We start from the raw sequence: 22,783 nt of genomic DNA, 5'->3' as shown, positions 1-22,783 counted from the left end.
GTAAAATAATTTAATGTAAATTTTTAGATAACAGTAAAAAAAACTTAATGAAAAATGTCAGAAAATGCTAAATGCAAAATTAGAGTGCCACTCACTTGGCAAGACCTTATGAACTCTCGCATGAAGTCTCTACTTTTATATATATATATATTGATATTGATTGATGATTATGACTTAAGAGGCAGTCACTACTAGTAGTAGTATGGCTTAAGAAATTAAAAAATCCAAGAACAAAAGAACAAAAACTTTTTTTTTTTAAAATCCATGCTGGAAGCCTGAAAGTTTAGCCGGACATTGAATCTTCTATGATTCTCTCTCTCTCTCTCTCTCTTCATGAACAAAAGTATGTATGTATTAGGAAATTTTGCGATTATAGTAAGACTGACTAGCGTAAAGGTTGGGCTAGTAGAACTTAGAAAAACAAACTTAAATAGAGACGACTCGTCAAAAAAACTTTATTATGCATTAAATATATGTATAAATGAAGACTCCAGATCTAATTTGATTTTCAAAGTCCCAGTTGCGGTCCACTGTATATGCATGTTTTCCATATTATCGTATAGATTTAATTGACCATGAATTTTAGTATTTTTTGAGAATTCAACTTTCATGAACTTTATTTAAACAGCTACTTTTTGCTCATTAAGACACATCAATTGAGAAACAATACAATTTATCCCCCAGCATATAGTTCAAATCATAGTTGGGTGCCTTTAAAAATACTATTGTCAACCATACTTCCATTTTGCTACTCAATAATCATATAGTATATGTTTGTAGAAAGTGAATGAAAATGAACCCACGTGGAAAGATGTTTCATATTGTTCTACAAACAACCATAGTATTAGTATTGTTGTGCTTATTGAAAGAGAGTTCAGCAGATCCACAGATTAATCTGTTAAACAAGGCTTGCAGCCCATACACTGCAGCTGATTTGTTGGACCTCAACACCAATCTGAACGCAGCATTCTTGGACCTCAAGGAACAGCTGATCAACAACAACAACAAAAGCAAACATTTTGCCACTTCTCAACAAGCAAGGGGTTCAGACCCAGTCTATGCCATGTTCCAGTGTAGGAAGTACCTGTCTATGGATGATTGCATCGCATGTTTTAATGCCGCCACGTTTGATATCCGCAGATACTGCAATGCATCCAACGGTGCCCGTGTTACCTATGATGGCTGCTTTTTAAGGTAACATTTAAAATGCTTGTTTTATGGATGGAAGTTGTGACAAGTCAGAATCAATATTTTATAATGAACTTGTATTAACAATATCCAATCTCGTCAAGAATCTTGTAACTTAGTTTGCACTTCTTAATGTTTTAATGAAGATGTTTAGGATTTAAATCTCTTATCCCTATCTATTGAGAATAGTAATAATTTAAAAAAGTGATGCCTATTTATTAGTTTTTCAGAATTTTTTTTTTCTTTCATGTTGGATGTTTTTAATTTTAATTTTGTTGGTTTAGGTATGAAAGCAACGCATTCTATGACCAATCCACAATGCCTGGCCATTTTGGTTTCTGTGGGAATCGGACTGCATCTCAGAGTAATGCATTTGTTGAGACAGTGAAGAGAGTGCTAGCAGAGCTCCAAGTTGCAGTCCCAAGAATTGATGGTTTCTTTGCAGCAATCAAGAAGAAAGTGGGTGGTGGTGGTGGTGGAAGTGATAGTGGTAATAACATGACAGTGTATGGTGTGGCACAATGCGTGGAGTCAGCCAGTAAAGGTGCTTGTCAAGAATGCTTGAAGGTGGCGTATGGCAACATTGAGAGCTGCGTTCCTGAAACTGATGGTAGGGCAGTGGATGCTGGGTGTTTCCTGAGGTATTCAGACACACCATTCTTTGCTGATAACCAAACTACTAATATCACACCCTTTCTAAGAAATGGTGAGTAGTGAAACCACCTACCCCTTATCTATATTAATGCAGTACTATTGGTTCATACTCTCAGTATTTAATATTGCATGACTTCACTTATACGTGTATTTCCAATATTGGTTGGTGTTGCCATATTTTTTTTGCAGGTGATTCAAACAAGAAGAAATTCATCATTGGAGGAGGAGTTGGAGGTGTATGCCTTTTATTGATCATTGTATTCTTTGTTTATTGGTATAAACTATCAAGAAAGCGGAAGGAAGTGATTAGAGGTAAACCAATGTGGATTTTGACAATCATATTTAGCACATCAATCAATTTGATTTTGTACGAAGGTGTTGGAATGGTAGTTATAGGGTCTGTTTGAATAGAACTTATTGCTGAAAACTGAAAATATTGTACAAAAATAATTTTTTAATGTGTAAAAATTACTGTTCATTCCAAAAAGTACTGTTCATTGGCCTAAAATCACTGTTCATGGCCAATGAACAGTGACAGATGCGCATGGAAAAAAAAAAAAAAAGTTGAACGTGGACGCACGTTTTGCTATCCAAACGCCCTCATAAATTTACAATTTGGTTGATGATTGTTGACCTAAGTAATTTAGTTAAAAGGATAAATTTCACTAACATATTCTGAGATTTGGACTAATATTAAACAAGTTTAAGACTTTTCAAAACTAGGCTAATATAAATAGTTAATTACTTTTTCTTAACTATTTTAGGTACTAAGTTGGCTTTGGAGACCAAGTAGAACAGTTTTGAAAAATCTTGGACCTAATTAATATTAAACCAAATCTTAGGATATGTTAATGGAATTTACCTTAGTTAAAAAGATTAAAAAAAAAGTTTTATCTGAATTCAATAGTGCCAACATCCTCAAGAGTGGCAACAGTTTTGTCACGCACTAAAAAACTAAGGTTTTGATTCTGGGTCAAAACCTTAACTTTTCTTTTTTTAAGAGAAAGTCAAAACCTTAACTTGGTTCTTTAAAAATCCCAATATATCTTTATTGAAATACATGTCACGAACTTTTCAACCTATTATCTTTTGCCCCATTCATTACTCTTTCCCCCTGTGAATAAGTCTAGTGGTACAAATTTTTTTACAACTTTGTTATATGGTGACTCGTGAGTGGTGAAATCATGGACCCACATAGATTTATTATTTTATTTCCATCACTCACGAGTTGCCACACAGTAAAATTGTGGCAAAATTGTGAAAGAGTTTATAGCACTAAACTTACTCTTCCGCGTATGAAACCTCTATACTAGATATCAATATTATATTCTCATTCAAAATATGAGCCCCACTCTCTCACACAATTCCTTTATATTTTGATTACCTTTTTTTTTAACAATATCCAATATATTTTCTAACTCGCTAGTGCCTTTTCCTCAATCCTTCTGTCTTCAAATCAGAGTCGATTGCAAAACATATTCTGATTTCAAAAAACATTTGTACATTTTTCTGTAAACTTGGGTTCCTACTCAAATGATGCCATCTATTGCAATATTTAAAGAAACTTAAAATTTTAACATTCAAAATTCTTCGGTAATTGTTTTTATAATATTTGGACAATATTTAATCCAAAAAAATATAAGCGAATGAGTTTGATTAGACACAACAATATTATAGTAATCTCTAATATCATGTGAGGGTTTCTACTATCCTGTAAGAAATAATCTAGATTCAAGCTTTCTTTTTTAATTTTATTTTTAATTTCTACATCATGTATGATTACACATAGGAACCAGCCCTACTTTTTACCACGCAACTGAATCATTAATTAATCTATAAAATGATTCAATTAGGTCCTTACCCTAATCTAGGTGTTTACGTGCCATCTGATTAGGCACATTCATTTTGGAAAATGTCTACATTAGTCCTTTAAATTTGTCCCCTTTTTCATCTAAGTTCTAAAAGTTTAAAAGTAGCAACTAAATCCTTAATCAATCTAAAATGAAATTAGATCCTTACCCTAAGCTAGACGTTTGTGCCATTTGATTCTAAAAAAATTTTATATATCTTTTTATAGAATCATTAGACTAATTCAAAATTCAAATAAATTAGGAGGGTCAAAGTTAAAATTTTGAATGTCCAAATTATAAAAACAACCCCCTCTCCTAGAATAATTTTAGGGACACACCTATTCTCACACTCAATTTCACAATTTGTTGAAGTGTACGACTATGGTAGACACTCTACGTTCATTCATGTTTACATGGACTACAATTTTTTATCAATTACTTACAATCGCACAAATCATCAAGTTGTTAAATTGAGTGTTAGAATGTGTGCAAGTTTAGTAAAATAGTAGTCATGTAGCAATGATGAGCCTCCAACTTGGTCACATGGAATTATAGTTCAGTTAGTCAAGTAGCATAACAATTTTAATTCACCTAAGTTGTGTATGTATCTTATGAAATACCTAGACATTTTTATTATTGTAAATAAGCTAGTCAGATGAAACATCATCATTAATATTATGGTAAGGACTAAATTGGACCATTTTAAATTAATCAAGGATTGGATTGCTTTAAAAAAAAAAAAATTTAAAAACTAAAAAATTGAGCCAACCTTTAAGGATCAAATATAGTCCTTACCTTCTCTCAGAAATATATATATATATATATATATATATATATATTTTACCCTTATTTTTTTAACACCAACGTAGAAGCCAACCAACAAAATAGGATCCTCTCCATCCCTCTCCATTTCAAGTGAAATGATCGAAGAGAACCTATTTCAAAATTAATATTTTCTTTTTTATATTTAACGGTGTATATGGTGCCATATCATTTAAATTTTTTTATAGTTTGGATACATACCTCCATTATAGTTTTCATCTTTCACCAATGATTTATCTATACAAGTTTACTACGAATACGTTTGGATCCAGCTTCTTTTAGCTGCGTCCACGTTTTGTTTTTTTGTTTTTTTTCAACGCGTGTTTGTTACTGTTCATTGGCCATGAACAGTGATTTTAGGCCAATGAACAGTAACTTCTAGAATGAACAGTATTTTTTACCATTTTAAAAATTATTTTACTACAGTGTTTTCAGTTTTCAGTTTTCAGCAATAAGTTCTATCCAAACGGACCTTACATATAACACTGATGGTTTTCAACTACTTTCTTTTTTTGACAGATGGCATATTAGGAGCATCTGAGTTGCGAGGCCCTGTGAATTACAAGTATAATGTTTTGAAATCAGCTACAAAAAATTTTAGTGAAGAAAACAAATTAGGTGAAGGAGGCTTTGGTGAAGTATATAAGGTAAGTAAGACTAGAGAAAAATATGAAATTTTAGAAAATATTACATGCACGTCTTGTGTGATCATTTAATTTATTCAGTGAGCTTATGTCATTTTTATGAATTTAGGTAACCTAGTTGCCATTAAATCTATCATATTGCGTACGTTTCAATTAACTTAGCTGGTAACGAATAAGAAATTTAGAGTTTAGACCTCACCCACATAAAAAACTAATTAGTGTCTTAGACTTGATGATAAAGAGTAATCATCATGGAACAAACATCACAAATTGAATTTCTATGTGTGTGTGTATGTATATATAGACATATATAACTCAAAATATGGATCTCATCTACATGACTCTTTTTCTTGAAACTAGTTGACTACCATAACCATAGTATGTGCCATGTGAAATTGCTACTATTAATCATGTTTAGATAATGGACAATACTTACATTAAGTTAATTCTCTGTTTTTATTACAACATCAAATAGGGTATTCTTAAGAATGGGAGAGTAGTTGCAGTGAAGAAGCTAGTCATAGGCCAATCCCGCAGAGCAAAGGCAGATTTCGAAAGTGAGGTCAAGCTTATAAGTAATGTTCATCACAGGAATCTTATTCGTCTTCTTGGATGCTGTAGCAAAGGACCAAAACTACTTCTCGTCTATGAATACATGGCAAACAGCAGCCTTGACAAATACTTATTTGGTAATCCAAGCCCATCTCTCTAATCTCAAGAAAACTTGAATGTTATTGTAAGAGAATAAGAACATTGTTATTCTAGGAGTTTACTATTATATAGGTTGGTGTCAATCTAGCTTATAAATCACAAAATTACACACCTTGGCACAACTAGTGTAATATGTTCCCTTTTTCCTTCTTTCTCACCTTGAGGCTAAAGTTCACTTGTCAGAATTTATTTATTTACTTATGTATTTAATTAAAAAAATTTCTGTTTGTGCATTTTTTCCATGAGAAATAGGTGAAAGAACGAGCATTCTCAACTGGAAACAACGTATTGATATTATAGTTGGCACAGCTAGTGGTCTTGCTTATCTACATGAGCAATTCCATGTATGTATCATTCACAGAGATATAAAAACCAGCAATATTCTTCTTGATAACGACATGCAGCCAAAAATTGCAGATTTTGGGTTGGCAAGACTTTTGCCAGAGGATCAAAGTCATCTCAGCACCAATTTCGCAGGAACATTGTAAGTCAAAATAGTAACAACTAATTATTAAAAGAACAAAATTGTGACAATTTTTAGTTCAGAGTCCAAGGGAATTTGTAATTGTATTAGACAACATTTCTTACCGAGTTCATGTACATCTATAATTTTAGAACATTAATTCATTTTTGCAAAATACCCAATCATGGGAATTAAAAAGTAAAGAAAACCAAAAGGCAAAGATTTTTTTTTTTTTGGGGGGGGGGGGGGGGGGGAAACAACATTGCAAAGGTGTTTCTAACACCAAATATATATATATATATATATATATATATATATATAAAATTTAAAAAATTGATGGTGTAAACAATTCTGAAGAGTAATTAATTGAAAATTTTCCAAAGTAGATTTCTGGATCACTTATTTAATCACATCTCATTAGTTTCATGAGGTTACTGGATGACACTAGCTAGCAGTCTGATACCAAGACATCATCAAGATTAGAAAATCACCCAGGGAATATCAAATTAGATGGTTAATTGAAATTTTAGAATGTCAATATTATTTCAATATAAGGTTTTTAGTTTAACAAGTAAATTGATTTACATGTTACTACAAATGTAATCAACTGATGCAAGATATTTGTGCATGCGGATGGGGACCAATTGGTACCAAAAGCTCCATTAAGGCCTTTTTTGCTTCTACAAGACATGTATTAATTAGATCTCATCTCGTTACTCACCAGGGGATACACAGCGCCAGAGTATGCAATCCAAGGTCAATTATCAGAGAAGGTTGATGCATACAGCTTTGGCGTTGTTGCCCTCGAAATTGTTAGTGGCCAAAAGATTACCAACGTGAATGTTGATGCTGACAGCGAATATCTACTTGAACGGGTATGTTCTCAAAACTACATACCTCCTGTTAGCAATGTAGAACAATAAGAAATCAAGCCAATATGTATCAAGTGCATGTAAACAACACTACTTAGTGCTCATTTTTTTAATGAGAGTCGGTGGAAACAACTTTTTTTGTACTTTTTCCATAATCTTGACGTGTGCAAGTATGAATGGTGGGAAAAAGTGGTAGATCCATGTGTGAGATTGTAGAACTGTTGTTTAATTGGATAAAACTGGGCTCCAAATTAGTTTGGGGAGGGGAAACAACCCTTTTAACTTGTTAAGTGACCATATATCTGTGCTTCTAATCATATATTCAAAAGTCTTAAGATTTAATGACATTACTAATATTGTGGCAACATCTCCAAAAGTTTTGTGATAATAAAGAGAGAATTGATGTGAGGCATAGTAATAAACTATAAGAATTACTAAATAATAGATTAAAAGAGATTCCTCAAATAAATTTTAAATAAAAGTTTGTCCTATCCTAAGAGGAAATTACTCATTAATGTCTCATAATATTTTTCCCAAAAGATGGATAGGCTGATATAAGGTAGTTGTTATGTGTTTATGTTACCTAAATTACAAGTGAGAAAAAGATTCAAATTAAAAGAATAGTTTTCACTAAAATTTCCTTTGGGACTAAAAGAACAAATCTTAAACTTCCCATTTTACAAGTTGATTATGTTTTATCATATGACATAGGCCTGGAGACTCTATGAGAATGATAAGCACTTGGAGTTGGTGGACGAAAATTTAGCCCCAGAAGAGTATAAAGCAGAAGATGTGAAAAAAATCATAGAGATAGGTCTCATGTGCACTCAAGCATCAGCTTCCCTGAGACCCACAATGTCTGAAGTTGTTGTTTTGCTCAAAAGCAAGGGCCCGCTGGAGCATAGGCCACAAAATAGACCTGCCTTTGTTGATTCTGATAGAAGAGTAGTCCATGGAGACACATCCACCTCCACCGGCTCCTCTAATTCCAATGCCACTGTCTCCAACTCTCAGCTCTCTGGTCGTTGAGTTGTAAACGTGCAAAATTTTGATGTGACTAGTGAAAAATAAAGTCCATCGACAATACTAATCTGTTTACTTGATTTGACTTTTTTATTAGTCTTTTTTATTGAGCCACAGTTTAGTTTTATGTGAATAAAGAAACTCTTACGATTTGATCTTATGTGAATAAAGAAAATCATATTCAATTCAGAATTGTGAACATTAAATCAGGAATTGTAGCAAATCTAGTTTAGCAGCTAATAAATGTTAGTTGAGCTAGATCTTTGTACTATAGGATTTTTTTTTTTTTTTTTGCAATAGGTAGATACTAGGAGAGAGAGAGAGAGAGATGAGGTTCGAACCACAAACATGAGGCACCACAAATTATGTCATTACCATTGAACTATCACTTGAACCCCATTTGTACTATAGATTCTAGGAGTAATATATATAAATGAGTTCAAGTTACACTTGGTGTAACTCTTGTAAAATTACACATTTTTTACACCATAAATTTCTACTCTTGTAAAGATCTAATGGTTAAAAAAGACAATTAAATATTATTGCTTTCCACTTTTGTCTCTCCTTATTTATTGTTTTTCACTTGATTAAAGTGCACTTGCTATTTTCAACAACCCACTTTTCAAATGAGTCATTAAACTCTCTCCACCCAGCCTGTATTCTTCTTCGTCTACTATTTTCTCTCTCTCTCTCTCTCTCTCTCTTAACTCACCTCCTTCTCCTGCATTGACCCACACAACTTATTGGAGCTACATGTTAAATTTATTAGCTTGTACATGAGGAGGGCTTTCCATGAAATGAAGGCAATGTGTAAAATTCATGACTGCAACCTGAGAATGGGGGCCTTCACTTTGGGGGTGAACCGGGTTGCACGTGCTACCCTCTTGAGGGGCTGGGAAGCCTGAGGCAAGCTCTTATTTTCCTTACTTTGTCCATCAGATGCATCCAGAGGTTATCATCCAAGAAGTGTAAACAGAAGTTACCAGCCTTGTTAATTTTTTCTTTTCTCTTCTTTTTTCCTGTTTTCTTTGAATCTCATTGTTTCAGTGACAGAATTTGAGTGTCGTTTTTGAGGAGTGGTATTTCTAGGTGGGGCACGTAAGGAAAAAATTGAAGATCAATTAATAGCTGTTCAAAAAAATGAAGTATTAACTTGAAATTTGTTTCTTTGCCTACAATATTGTGTGCTTCCTGCGACTCATTGAAAAATATCAACATCCAAGCTTTCCATCATTTACTAATAAATACTTCTCTGAGAACCTTCTAATTGATGGGGCAAAAGTAGCTAATCTGTAATAGGATACATGTATAGGAAATGACATTGTTTAGTTATAAAATGGAGTTAGTCTTTGGATGCTTAAGTGCTTCTGGGGGCACATATACTCATGTCGCCCGTATGTTGAGTAACCTTCAAATAGCATGACTGTCCTAAAGGAAAAAAGACATTTTTATCAGGTAATGCATCAGTCTTGGCATGGAAGATGATAAAGTCAGAAATGGGAAAAAATCACACCTCCTTCTGGGGGCACATATATTCATGAATTTTGAATTATTTTAACAAGCTAATAAATTTAACATGTAGCTCCAATAAGTTGTGTGGGTCAATGCAGGAGAAGGAGGTGAGTTCAGAGAGGTCTAGACAGATATGAGAGAGAGAGAGAGAGGGAGAGAGAGAGAGAGTAGTAGAAGAAGAAGAAGAAGAATACGGGTTGGGTGGAGAGAGTTTAATGACTCATTTGAAAAGTGGGTTGTTGAAAATGGCAAGTGCCCTTTAATTAAGTGAAAAACAATAAATAAGAAGAGAGACAAAAGTGGAAAGTAATAACATTTAATGGTGTCTTTTTTAACCATTAGATCTTTTAGAAATCTACGGTGTAAAAAATGTGTAACTTTACAAGAGTTACACCAGGTGTAACTTGAACCCATCTCATATATATATATATATATGTGTGTGTGCGTGTGTGTGTGTGTGTATATATGCAAGTAATAAAGATCTAATGGTTAAAAAATGTGTAACTTTACAAGAGTTACATTAGGTATAACTTAAACTCATCTCATATATATGCAAGTAATACCTAAACCTAATAGAACCAAGACTCTATAGGTTTTGACTATGAAAACCAAACTAAATAACCATTACAACCCACAAACAAAGCCCAATAACAAAATAAAACCCAAAATAAGACCCAGTTGACCATAATTACAGCCCATGCTTACAAAAGTTCATTTCTATAGTTAGGTTTCAGATAAACAAATCAAGAATGGGGACTTTCCTAAATGTTCCATTATTTGTTGATATAAATTGGTTAAAGAGTTAATGTGGCTCTATGTTTCTGCTTCCCAATCTGCATACAAAAAATCAAATCCGCAAAAGTGCTAAATCAAGCCAAGCACAGGCCTGGCTAAGAATTGCCTAGACAAACTTACAAAAGTTCAACTGCTTGACTCAAGCTTGAGCCAAGCCAATGACCAAACCTAGGTCAAAACAGCATAGAAATCAGTTCAGCTTTGCTTAAAGTATCCCTACACATACCAGATATTAGGAAATTACCAAGGCATGGCTAGCACAATTGATTTGAGGGTTACTTTCTAAAATTTGCTATCAACACCCAAAAATATTCAACCTCTATATATATCCTAACAAATCTGGTATTACAAGGCACCAACAAGTCAAGGAAAAAAAAACACCAAGAAAAACCATCCTACCAGACATGCTTTCTATGTATTGATTCATTCATTGTAGATAACCCCTGTATCAAATCATTTAGGGTGTGTTTGGATACTACTTATTTTGCTAAAACTGAAAAATTATTGCTAAAAGTACCGTAGATAAAGGTAAAAATTAGTTGAAATAGTACACTGAAGCCCATGAATAGTGCCAAAAAGTGCAGTAGGGCCCATAAATAGTAGCAAAAATAAGCTGAATAGTGAAATAATTTTAATTTTTAATCCTAACCCAAACGCACACTTAATAAGCCTAATAAGATTGTGATAATGATGAGGATCACAATGACAAGAAGAATAGAATTTTATATATATATATATATATATATATATATATAAAGTAAGAACAACAAGCAAATGGAACTGGAAATAACAACTTACAATCTACTATCACTAGAACCAAGGTTAAAGATTTCTTCGACCTAATTGCCATGCAAACTGATCAACAGCCGCCATAGCACGTGATGCTGATCCAATAGAACCATCATACCTGCCAAACAAGGGTGAAAGTAGGCAAAAAGGTAAAACCCTTTGAAAACTTATATCCTCTTGTTCCCCATCCCAATATCCCATTCAAATTTCCATCCTAATACCTAAATGTATTGAAAGCATACATTAACAAAATGCATTTAAGTGCATGCATACTTACAATGCAACCAAGAGGAATGCTGCTGTTTGCATGATAATAGCACCTTCACCAGCAGGTTTTGAAGTGTTCATGCACCTTGCACAGAACCAATTCTCATGAATTGAAGTGACCAAGTCTGTCATCAAATCCCATCCACCAAACTTTAAAACAATAAAGCAGCTATATCATTATAATTAAGATGTATAAAGCTTCATGAGACACATAGGTTCAGTGTATAAAACCTATTACATATGGATTGACATGATGTGATATGCCGAGCAAATTCACCATATAGCATAAAATGTTACTGCTTGGCAATCTAGTGGCAACTGTTCCAAAACATGGTACCTCTATGCTTCAAATTTGATATATTCTTTGTGGGGGGGGGGGGGGGGGAGACAAGGATTTGAACCATGGATGTCTCAATCAGAAACACTAAAAAATGCTATTTGACCGAAATGTCATTGGCTCCTCCATGATTCAAATCAATAGAACAATTATTAGAATTGTAAAAGCTTTACAATACATATAGGTTATGTTTAAAATGATTTAGACATGAAGTTACATGATCCATTTGCTACATAGTTCTACTAGGTTTTCTATAAAATGATAGTATCCTGGTACTGTGCAGTTGCTTACAGATTCCAGAACATATATTTTTCATTACCATTTTTATTTATATAAGTAACAAACATGTTAAAAGAGTGAAAAAAGGGTGCACAACCCTAGTAAACTAGAGGTATACATGAGAAAATAAAAGAAGCTCACATCAAAAGTTTAGCAGCTCAACAAAATCTAACATAGGAGAAAAAGTATAGCCATTAATGTTCTGAGGAACAAGAGATTGACATCTTGCCTGCACATTCACGTCCTTCAAAAAAAAAATGTAGGAATTCCATTCACTCCAAATACAACATATTTTAAATAATATTATGCTTATGCTTTCCCAATCAACCCTTCCAACAAGCTAACAGATGTACCATAGTATATGTCATCATCCGCATAACACCAAAAAGAGGATAAAAAAGAGGGGAAAGACCAGAGATCTCTCACTATGGGACAATGAAGTACTAAATGATTCAATCTTGCCATTCGTCTTGCACATACAGCACCAGACTACTATAATTAAATTTTGATTCCTCATATATCAACTGTCCAAATCTTTCCCAAAGCTGCAGTCCGCACTAAAACAGCAATTCTTGGTGTTTCTTTCACCTAACATATACTCCACCAAGTAAAAAATGGATTTGTTGTTTTTCCAGATCATAGTTTTTTTCTTACATGTTTTCTGTAATGAGAAATATTAATAAACCTTCACATTGTTTTTCCATTTCATATTAAGCAAAATATATTAAAAATTAACTCTTTTTTTTCCAGAACATAGGCATTATAATTGCTGGTCACAGCCAAAGGATAACTTACACTGGTTTGGCCCAATAATGAAGGTCTCAGTTTGGAGTTTGTCACACTTGATGAAATCCACAAATTGGCTCAATTCAATGGGATTTACTTTAATTCCTTCTTGTTTTGCACTGTAAGAATCTAGTCAACCATCAAATTCAGTACATCTAAACAAAATGAACTGAAAAACATGTAAGAGACATTTCTTGTGACTTACTCCTTGCGTCCATCCCATTTTGTTCGTCCAGCATAGAAGAATTAAATTTTTATAGGGATTCTATTGTATAGTTATCATTTTCCAAAATTGCCATCCGAAAATTTACACTCAAATAAAGTAAACAAAAAAGGGTACTTTTTAGATAGTGTAACTGTTAGGAAAGTTATTAATAATCTGCCTGTTGACTTTTTGAATGGACAGTACATTGGGACATCCCAAATGAACAGTGGACGAACCATAAGTGGCAAAGGTAGCATGTAAAGCATTCTCAGAGCAATAGGAAATTTATATAAAAATTATAAAAAATAAAATTAAAAAAAAAAAAACTTATTTTTCCATTTTAGTATTACAGGTCATATCATCAAAAAGAAACGATATGTGTAAATTATTTGAAAAGGCAAAAGGCAAGGCAAAATACAAAAACATAGACATGCACACTTCATAATAGCTATGATGAATAGGGTGCAATCTATATCCAACAATCAAATTGACATAGTTATTGATTTATTATTTCTTTAGAAAGAAATACATACAAAACATTAAAAGGCTAATTATAATAATTTATCCTTTGTGGGGGTGGGAGGGGTAGGGTGGGGATGCCTTTTGGTCAAAGGACCATTAAATGTTAGCAATTACATTTTTTCTTGATTTTAGTTTAAATTCAAGGATCTCTTGAGAAGAAGATAGTTTATGTTTCCAGAAACTATCAGAAGGCCCGTCAAGGGGAGATTGTCCCAGATTGCTCACATCATTCTTGGCTACAGAAGGGGTTACTAGTGCTGTTAGAGGAGAGAAGTTACATATGCACCTAGTGGGTCTTAAACCCACAACCTTTTCCCATCCTATTCTTAGAGCATTGGTAGTAGCTTACCAAAACTTTTCTCTCTATTTTAGGATAAGAACCTACTTTTCTTATTTTAGCTAACTATTTTTCTTTTTCACCCACATCAAATTCCCTATTCTGAACTGTATTTCATTTCAATATCATTTCCTCACTCATTTTTTATTATTTCTCTCATTTTTCAAAACACCCACATTTCTTTATTCACAGTGACCAAGACAAAAAAACAATAAACTTCTGATTTAGGGAATGAACAATGCCTCCCTAAATATTCACTGTTACAAAAACCTAAAACAGGAATGGATAGGGAGGTGATGTGGGTTGTTTTTTGGGTGATATTTGGTTTTTCTTACCTATATTGACCCCTTACCCTGTTTTAGGGAAGCTACTACCAATGCTCTTATAAAAGGAGATGTCATTGGATTTAACACTCACGAGCTAAATGTTAGCAATTACTTGTGAGCTTAGAGCATTATTAGATGTGGAATTACACTTAGTTTTTTCTTTTATGTGGTTATGATAAATGGATCACACACACACAAACAACATTGCTCTAGTTAGCATAAATCTTGATTCAAAAATGAAGCTATCAGGTGAATTTGCCAATTTGACACAAACCAGCACTTTACACTAACTCAATTCAAAGATTTAAGAGGCATGCGACATTAAAAATGTTTGCAAAACAAAGGTTTTGAATGCTTCCTAAAATCTTTTTGACTTATTTGGCAAAAGGTTTAAAAGGGAAATTCAGCTAACTCACTTTTCTTTTATTTTTTTATTTTTTTTCCAGAAAGTCTAGCTCGCCCCCAAGAGGAAACTCACTCAAATATCAACTTTTACACATCTTCAAACTCCATTTCATTTCAGAAAAAATAGAACTGAATTAGGCACCACAAACCCAGAATTCCAAGGAATCTATCAAAAACTAACCGGACCTATATTATTGAGAATCCTAAAGGCTTCCTAAAATAAAACAACACAGCCAATATAATTATGACTCTAAAGAAAACTCAAATAATTATGCATCATAGGTTCACATGAAAAGAGAGTGCGTCCATCACCCCTTAAAAATGAAAGCTTGTGTTCTAGTTTCACAATTCTTGATGAGGATCCTGTTTCAGGATTTTTTATGTGCATTGAGACGTCTTCCAAAACCATCTTCACATATTTCCTGAGTTGATGAACTAACAATTCAAAAGTGAATTCAACCACACTTTAACAGGTACAAGATCCTTCACCTTGATACAATGCATGAAAGTGAAATACAGGAAAGGCTGGGACAATTAAAGACTGCCTCAGTAAGATGAACTCATGGAATACAATTAAGGGAGAGAAATTTTTCAAGTTTTTTAGGATTCATGTGGCTATACATAAAAGTATACTCATTGACTCAAAGATCTGATGTAGTGTTCATTTTCATTTGTTAATAAAGTTCACTTATTACCTATCCCCAAAAAAAAAAAAAAAAAAAGATTCCAAGCTGGTAATTGGCATTGGACAGGTTGGGGAAATCTATGTGTGCTTTTGGTGGGTTATTGGGCTAGGAGAATTTATGGATTGTTGCAGAAGAAAGGACCACGTTAGGGCTAAAAATTGGCTAGAGTTTGATAGTATGGAAGTAAAATGGAAGGGATTAGGGAACAGGATAACCAATGGATAAGAAAAGGGGAAAAATGCTAGAGACAAAGAGAGGAGAGCAGAGGAGAGGAGAGACAGAGAGAACAAGTTCTGCCAATTTATCAATTTTTATTCATACAACCCAAGAAACACATGAACCAATGAAATATTCATTGAAACCTTAAAGGTTTCCATAAGTAAAATATAACAGCAATCAAAGTAATGTGACTCCATTACAGACTTAGCATATGTTTGGAACATAGGAAGATGAGGGAAGGGGAGAAGGAGAGGGTGGCTGGAATGTAGTGAACATTCTCCTCTCCCTTCATCATCCCCATCCAAGCATAGAGTCAAACATTTGGGTAAATTACTTAATTACACCACCTCCTTGAGGTTTATTGAAATAACACTTTTCCCCAAATGTTTGTATAAATGACACTCCCCCTTGAGGTTTGTATAAATGCAAAAGTTGTCATGAGGGAGTATCATTTTGTAATACCTCAAGGGAGATTGGTGTAATTTACCCTAAATATTTAAATTTCTCTCCTTCATCAACCTCCATCCAAACATTTAAATCATGGGGCCAAAAAGAGTGTATCATTAGAGCATAGAGATTCCTATTATACTCACACCAAATTTTCCATGCATTGATGCTCCTATTATTGTCCTCCCAAACTGCACAAAGGATTGCTAACAAAGATTCTTTTGATCCTCTAGGCTACCAACTTTGACTCTCCCAACCATCCATCAAGTTGCCAAAATGCTAGGCATTAGCCACTGGATTCCACACAAACCCAAAAATATGCCATGATATGACTGAAAATGAGGGGCAATATAGAAGCAATGGTCAACATCCTGCCCATAAAAACAAAATTACTAGATTCCCCCCCAATTGGGAATCGCTAATTCCTAAAGACCAAACTTTCCCTAATCAAAATCTACCAACCCGAAGTTTACTAACATCTTGATGTAGGATCGTTAGGAATTTGGCACTAAATTAGATTCTGGATGAGAAATTAAATGTGTTCATGGCTGTTTTTTTAATTAAAACAATGACTATAACATGAAATGAAGAGAGATAAAACACTAAGTAATCACACCTAGGTTTTCCTAAGAAATCACACTTAGGTAGGGGAAGGAAATTACACCCTCAAAGCTTACAATAAGCTGCTGGAATTTTATCAAGAACAGTATCACTATCGATGTTATTGACAACAATAAAGCCTTAAATAAATTAGCTAAGTCCTATCTCAGAAGGTCTAGACTCTAAATAACCTATTCCTAGAAAGACTAGAATTACTAATAGGAAAAAAAAAAAAGTAGTTAAGAACTTCTAAACCATATAGGAAAAGGCCTTAAAACACAAGATAAGACCCATGGGCCTCTAGAACAGCCCCTTCAAGAAAATCTAAAAACTACCAAACTACCCCAATTTTATTAAAACTAAACCAGCATCTTTCTAAACTAAAAAACTTAGACTAAAGACTTAATAATAACTAAAGTAACCTGAAAGGTGCCAAGATTCTGCATCAAAACAAGACCACAATTCTTGAATCTTGTATTTAATCTTCTTTTTCCCTAAACTCCTTATTGTCTGCATCATGTCTTGTCCAACCCAGTCTCAAAACCAGCCTATCAACTCTAGGAGAAGAGAACGTCATATGCCAATTGCAAGAAACCTATATCAGTGCACCGCATTGCCATCCCTTTTTCTTATGAATTATATGTCGGACATATCACACCCGAAAGAAATCTCAAACATCAATGCTAGAATTCCTATAGCATCTAATAAAAGCTAGAGATGAAAAGAGAATGTGACAACAATAATCCAAATAGATGGGAAACAACTGGGCATGAATTAATGTACAACTTAAACATATTCAATAAGCACCAAGGTTGTATTAGATTAGCGGATTTAATAGGAGGTGGTTTAGACATTCCAATTTCATACAAATACACTTTAAATTCTCCACCCACAGCAAAAATTAAAACTTTTTTTTAATCCATGAAAGCAACCTAACCTCTAACCTGTTACTCAAATTAGCATTGAAAAAGTTTGTCAAAACTCAAAACACACTGCCAAGACCCTTTTCCAACAGAGACATCCAGGGTTCAAATTCCACTCCCCCCAACTATCGAATTATCAACACAAAAAAAAAAATCACCTGGGCTAGAATTTGAAACCCCCCAAAACAAAATTTCAATCAAAGAATTTTTAATTTGACAATTTGCTTCAATTGCCACCAAACATGATACAGTACTAACTCACAAAGCAATAACTAACCAAAAAAAAAGACAAGTATTGAGAATGGAGAAGCAATAACTAACTGGGAAAGCATAGATTTCATTTGGTATAAAATAACCAAATAAAATTATAATAAGAAGTATGTAGTATTATCTAATTAGTACTTACATTGTAGACAACAAGCGAGAGGGTCCAGTTGGGTCATAGTTAATTAGAAGAGCAGCTTTCAAGGGCTCACCTGCAAAGAAAGAAGCAATAATAGCAAATATTTCCTTAATTTTTACAAAAATAAAAGCAAAACCAAAACATAGTACTACATAGTAGTTGTGGTTTGTGGTTTGTGGGGTTGTAATTACCAGAAGAAGAGGAGATATTGTTAGAAGCCCACTTGTCCCAAACTTTATGTACGAAACCCCATTCCATTTTTATTCTCAAAACGATCTCTCAGTACTGGTTGAAGTAGTTGTCTCTCTCAGGCTCTCAGGCGAGGCACAAGGTGTTTGATGCTGTTAAGGAAATGAACAATCTGGTTTGAATTTTATTAAGGTCTTTTCTGAGGAAAAAAATTAAAACATTATTGGGCCGCTTTTAGATGTGGGTGTGGGCCCAAAGTTTTATGCCCAATGAGAATTGAGAATAGAAAGTAACAATTTTTTCAGCCCAATAAGTTTTTTCACTAACAATTTTCACAAAATATTTTAGCCCAATCAATTTTTTCACTAACAATTTTCACAAAATATTTTATGGATTGTCAAGATAAGTTGTGAATAGTAGATGATGTCAGTAATGAGCTCAAATAAGAACTACTTTTTTTTAGAGAGTTTCAACTTATGGTGTCTGCTCCTAATAATAGTTCTTTATCATCAGACTAAGACACTAATTGGTTTTTGGTGTAGGCCGAGATTGAATCTCAAATACTTAAATAAGAACTACTAAACATGTAAATTCAATTATTGTAAAAATTGTTATATCTATAATATTACTCGTTTAGAAATGGCTCAATTACTTAGTTGGAGACGATCCAGCTAGGAATCATGTTTTATTATAAAAATTGTGACATGTAGGTAATAAGCCCATAAATTAAAGGAAATGGGACCTAGGTATTCAATTTATGAACCCTTGTTTATCCAAAGTGTCAATTTGAAAGAAATATTATCATAATCCAATGGCAAAACTTTTTAAAGATTGTGTCATATTTAATGGGCAGAAAAATGAGATGATTTGGTCTATGTATGTACAATCAACCAAATTACATCATGCTTCCTAGTCGTTCTAGCCAATCCTAAAACAAAATCCACAATGGCATGCTCCTATTTCCACAAGGATTGGTAAAGGCTGTAATTTATTATATACAACTCATTTTGCAACTATAATAATCCAAATTATTGGTTGAAAACTCTAAGGCTAACGTGAAAATGGTAATTTCACAAACCTATCGTTAAAATGTCATTCTATGCTATCATGCAACTTTTTTTTATTTGATCATTTGTGGAGGAAGATTTAAATCTCAAATATCTTCATTTGAAACATCAAGTGGTAGTGCCAATAAAGTTACAAAGTTCTTGACCACTATTACGTAACTTAAGTTTGATTTAGGATGAAATTCATGCTAAAATTGGACCCTCAAAAGTAAATTAGTCATCTATTGCACAAAAATTGAAAACTTCATTCAGGAAAATACTAAAACTTGATTCTCATTGGTTGAAGAGCATCCTTCAAAAGGGCTAGAGTACACATGATAAATGTTAATTAATTTTAATTCATCTTTGAATAGGATAAATTCTTATTAATTTAGAGATTAATTTTCATTGGTCCAAAGTAAGGGAAAATTAAGCATAAAAGCATGTGATGAAACCTAGATGATAAATTAATTAACAGTTTGCAAGTATTATTAAATCATTATTTGTTTTCGTTACATGACTAATTAACTGATCATTAAGCAAAATACTAAAGGTTAAAGAGCTTGAAGGAAAACCTACCATCTAGAAGACTAGAACCTAACCAACCAAGTAATCTAAGGTCTTAGTGAGTTGATCACACAGAGTCTTAGTATTTTCATTGATCTTGTTTTGAAATTGTTAAAATTTTGAACCAAATTACTGTTCAATTAAAAAAAAAAACAAAAAACAACAACAATCACATGCTTTCATATCGCCATTTCCAGATCTATGAAGCTTTTTCTAGTAGTTCCTGTTGCAGATTCAGATTTGAACTAATCCAATTGCTCTTTGTATTTCTAAAACATAGCTCTTTTTTTTTCCAATTTCATTTTCGAAATGCTAGATGAAAGCATAGAAAAATTTCCTCTCTAAATTGCTAAAGTGAAAAAACAAAAAATCTTAAACATAATTTTTTTTTTCAAGTGCATAGCAAATTAGCTATGAATGATGTAGAAATTGTCATAGTTGAAGGACCTATAGGCTCTTCCCCACTCCAATACTGCAATATGTGGAATTTATCTTTTATACATGACAATATGGTTGCACTTTAACGATGAACAAACTCTAAAGAAAAAAAAATTATATCAAACATTCTGTCTCTATCACTCTTACTCGTTTAAGTATGTAGATCATATCAACATTCTCTTTCTCTATCTTTGTCTCTGTCACCTTTTACTTGTTACTTGCCTTTTGTATGTTTGAGTATCTATTATAACATATAGAAGGGGGCTTAATCATATTATTATTACCATGTTTCACAGTGAATGACAATTTCCATTTTGAGGGTTCCCTTTCTTCCCTTGAAAATTTTGACATCTTAGGCTTCTTTGCTATTTTGAAGGTATCCAAACACACCTAGTATATGGACAAAAGAGCAGGTTGAAGCATGGAAACCCATTGTGGATTATGTTCATGCTAAAGGTGGAATTTTCTTTTGTGAAATTTGGCATGTGGGAAGGTTTTCAAATCAAGGTTTGTCTTTGACTGAGACCACCTTCATATGTTCTCTTCTATTATTGCTTGTTGACAATTGAGCTTTTGTAATGGATGGAGAGAAGTGATTGTTTGTAATATGCTAATTACAAAGACTTTATGGTAAATGATTCAAGAATTGCAAATGAGTACATTTGGGCTTTCTATACCATATTGTGTTTATTTAACTAATAATTGTTGTTGATCCTAAAGGAAGTATTGCATGTGAACCTATTTGGTAAAGATCAAATTAGATGGAAGTTTTAGAGTGGAACATTTGTGGACCCCATCCTTGTACTGTACAATCATGTGAAACACATAATAGAGCTATTATGCCTTCTTGATCCAATAGAAGCATTAATTTTGTCTCTTACTTTCTTTTTTCTTTTTTTGTGATTTCCAAATGAATAAAGGTCTTGTCAATTTTTTATTTAGATAAATGTTTTGTTTTTTTAAAAGAAAAAAAAAATCTTTGCGAAGAATGATCTTTTTCTAAGTAATTTAACAAATCATAACTCTCGTTTTTTCTAATTCTTTAAGTGGTGATTGATGATTTCTTATCAAACTCATGTGATTTATTTGGATATTTATTTTTCTTTCATATTGTTGTCTATAGGTTTTCAGCCAAATGGTCAAGCTCCAATTTCTTCCACTAACAGGCCTTTGACCCCTCAAAATCTCTCTTTGATTACCTCCTTCACAATGACTATCAGACTATTTGGAGGTATATTGGAATGAAGTTGGTCACTGGACAATCTGTTTTTCTTTATCCATTCAAGCATTTCAAAGTGCCAATTATGTATCAGCTGATGCATAAACTTTCTGCCTCTATAATAAAAATTACATAGAATGATGGTGAAGGCTGTGGCAGTTCCTGGCAGTAGTGAGGGTGATTGTGGCACTATCTACTTCACTTAGGAAGGAGAGGGTAGCTTGAAATTCCTGTATGATTAATAAGGAAATGTAAATTTCTATTTTCATAAGGTTATAGTTTTCATTTCAAATTTTTGAGGCGCAACTACTGTGACTAGAAATATTTCTGGCAGCCTTTAAACCTGGACTCCATGGCTGGCTTCCTTGTGCATGTTCTTGGGGACTACATTACTTCTAACTACACTGACTGTTGTATTCCAATGACCATTATGTTTGTTTCTTTGTACCTAAAGCATATTGGGGAAAAGTAAAGAGTAATTCCCACTTAGTTCCAATTAAAGGCCCTCTTGTCTTTAATTTTTTTATTATTGTTTTCTTATCTATCTGCTTGCAGGACCACATTTCAGTCCTGCTGGCAAAGAGCTTTGTGCTCGTGAGGATGAGAATTGTCATGTTGGTGATCTAGAGAATGTCAGGGCCTGTTTGGCACGGTTGTTTAAACAACAGGTTTCAATGTTAAATAACAATGACACTTTTGACACGTATTTCTATAATATTCAAACACGTATTTCCAAAACACTAAAAACTAAACATCAATACTCAGTAGACGGGCCCTCAATGTTGGTACTGATGGTATGTGTTGTACTTAACTCTATGGACGAAATAGCAAAATAACCCTCAGTTTCTAACTATATAGTTAGCATGCCCGGTTTGCAAACTATATCATAAACTAGCATCTCGAGTCTAAAAGACTCGATTTTGGGGCTATAAATCGAGTCTTTAATGCTCGATTTTTATAGTCTAATTCTGTCTGATGTGGCATTTTTTCCACGTGGAATATACCTGAAAATCGAGTCTTAAAGACTCGATTTACAAACCCAAAAAAAATTAAATCCAAGTCTTTTACCATCTGTTCCTGAAATACACAGCCATCAAAATTCATCACGACAACCATCAAAATTCATCACCATGGGAAGATCACGCAGAACCCAGTACGCACAAACAAAAAAAAAAAAAAAACCATTGCCCAGATCCACGGCGACCTGGGCGCGACCCAGGCCGCCGCGCCCCAGGTTCGCGCGACCTGGGGCGCGGAGG

The 22,783-nt window shown here is 33.5% G+C and overlaps 2 protein-coding genes across 3 annotated transcripts; one reads left to right on the top strand and one right to left on the bottom strand.

Moving 5' to 3' along the window:
• Window positions 1–793: 793 nt before the first annotated feature.
• On the top strand, window positions 794–8,478 carry LOC142613510 (cysteine-rich receptor-like protein kinase 2). Its single transcript, XM_075785885.1, has 8 exons — window positions 794–1,194; window positions 1,473–1,894; window positions 2,032–2,154; window positions 5,034–5,161; window positions 5,634–5,847; window positions 6,122–6,353; window positions 7,057–7,207; window positions 7,916–8,478. Exons 1-8 carry the CDS (start codon window positions 794–796, stop codon window positions 8,231–8,233), a joined length of 1,989 nt encoding a protein of 662 aa, XP_075642000.1. The 3' UTR covers window positions 8,234–8,478.
• On the bottom strand, window positions 6,851–18,412 carry LOC142613039 (uncharacterized). Of its 2 annotated transcripts, none has more exons than XM_075785221.1 (6): window positions 18,257–18,412; window positions 18,069–18,138; window positions 13,002–13,111; window positions 11,601–11,715; window positions 11,333–11,441; window positions 6,851–7,232 (listed from the first exon to the last, which is right to left on the bottom strand). In XM_075785221.1, exons 1-5 carry the CDS (start codon window positions 18,321–18,323, stop codon window positions 11,357–11,359), a joined length of 447 nt encoding a protein of 148 aa, XP_075641336.1. In that variant the 5' UTR covers window positions 18,324–18,412; the 3' UTR covers window positions 6,851–7,232; window positions 11,333–11,356. The 2 variants fall into 2 exon arrangements, with proteins under 2 accessions (XP_075641336.1, XP_075641337.1); XM_075785222.1 differs by lacking the exon at window positions 6,851–7,232 and adding an exon at window positions 8,939–9,655.
• Window positions 18,413–22,783: the final 4,371 nt, after the last annotated feature.

The sequence above is a fragment of the Castanea sativa genome, chromosome 10 (assembly GCF_040712315.1).
Source record: "Castanea sativa cultivar Marrone di Chiusa Pesio chromosome 10, ASM4071231v1".
Classification (NCBI taxonomy): domain Eukaryota; kingdom Viridiplantae; phylum Streptophyta; class Magnoliopsida; order Fagales; family Fagaceae; genus Castanea; species Castanea sativa.
Note: the sequence above shows the minus strand (reverse complement) of the source record. Positions and strands in the feature narration are given on the sequence as shown.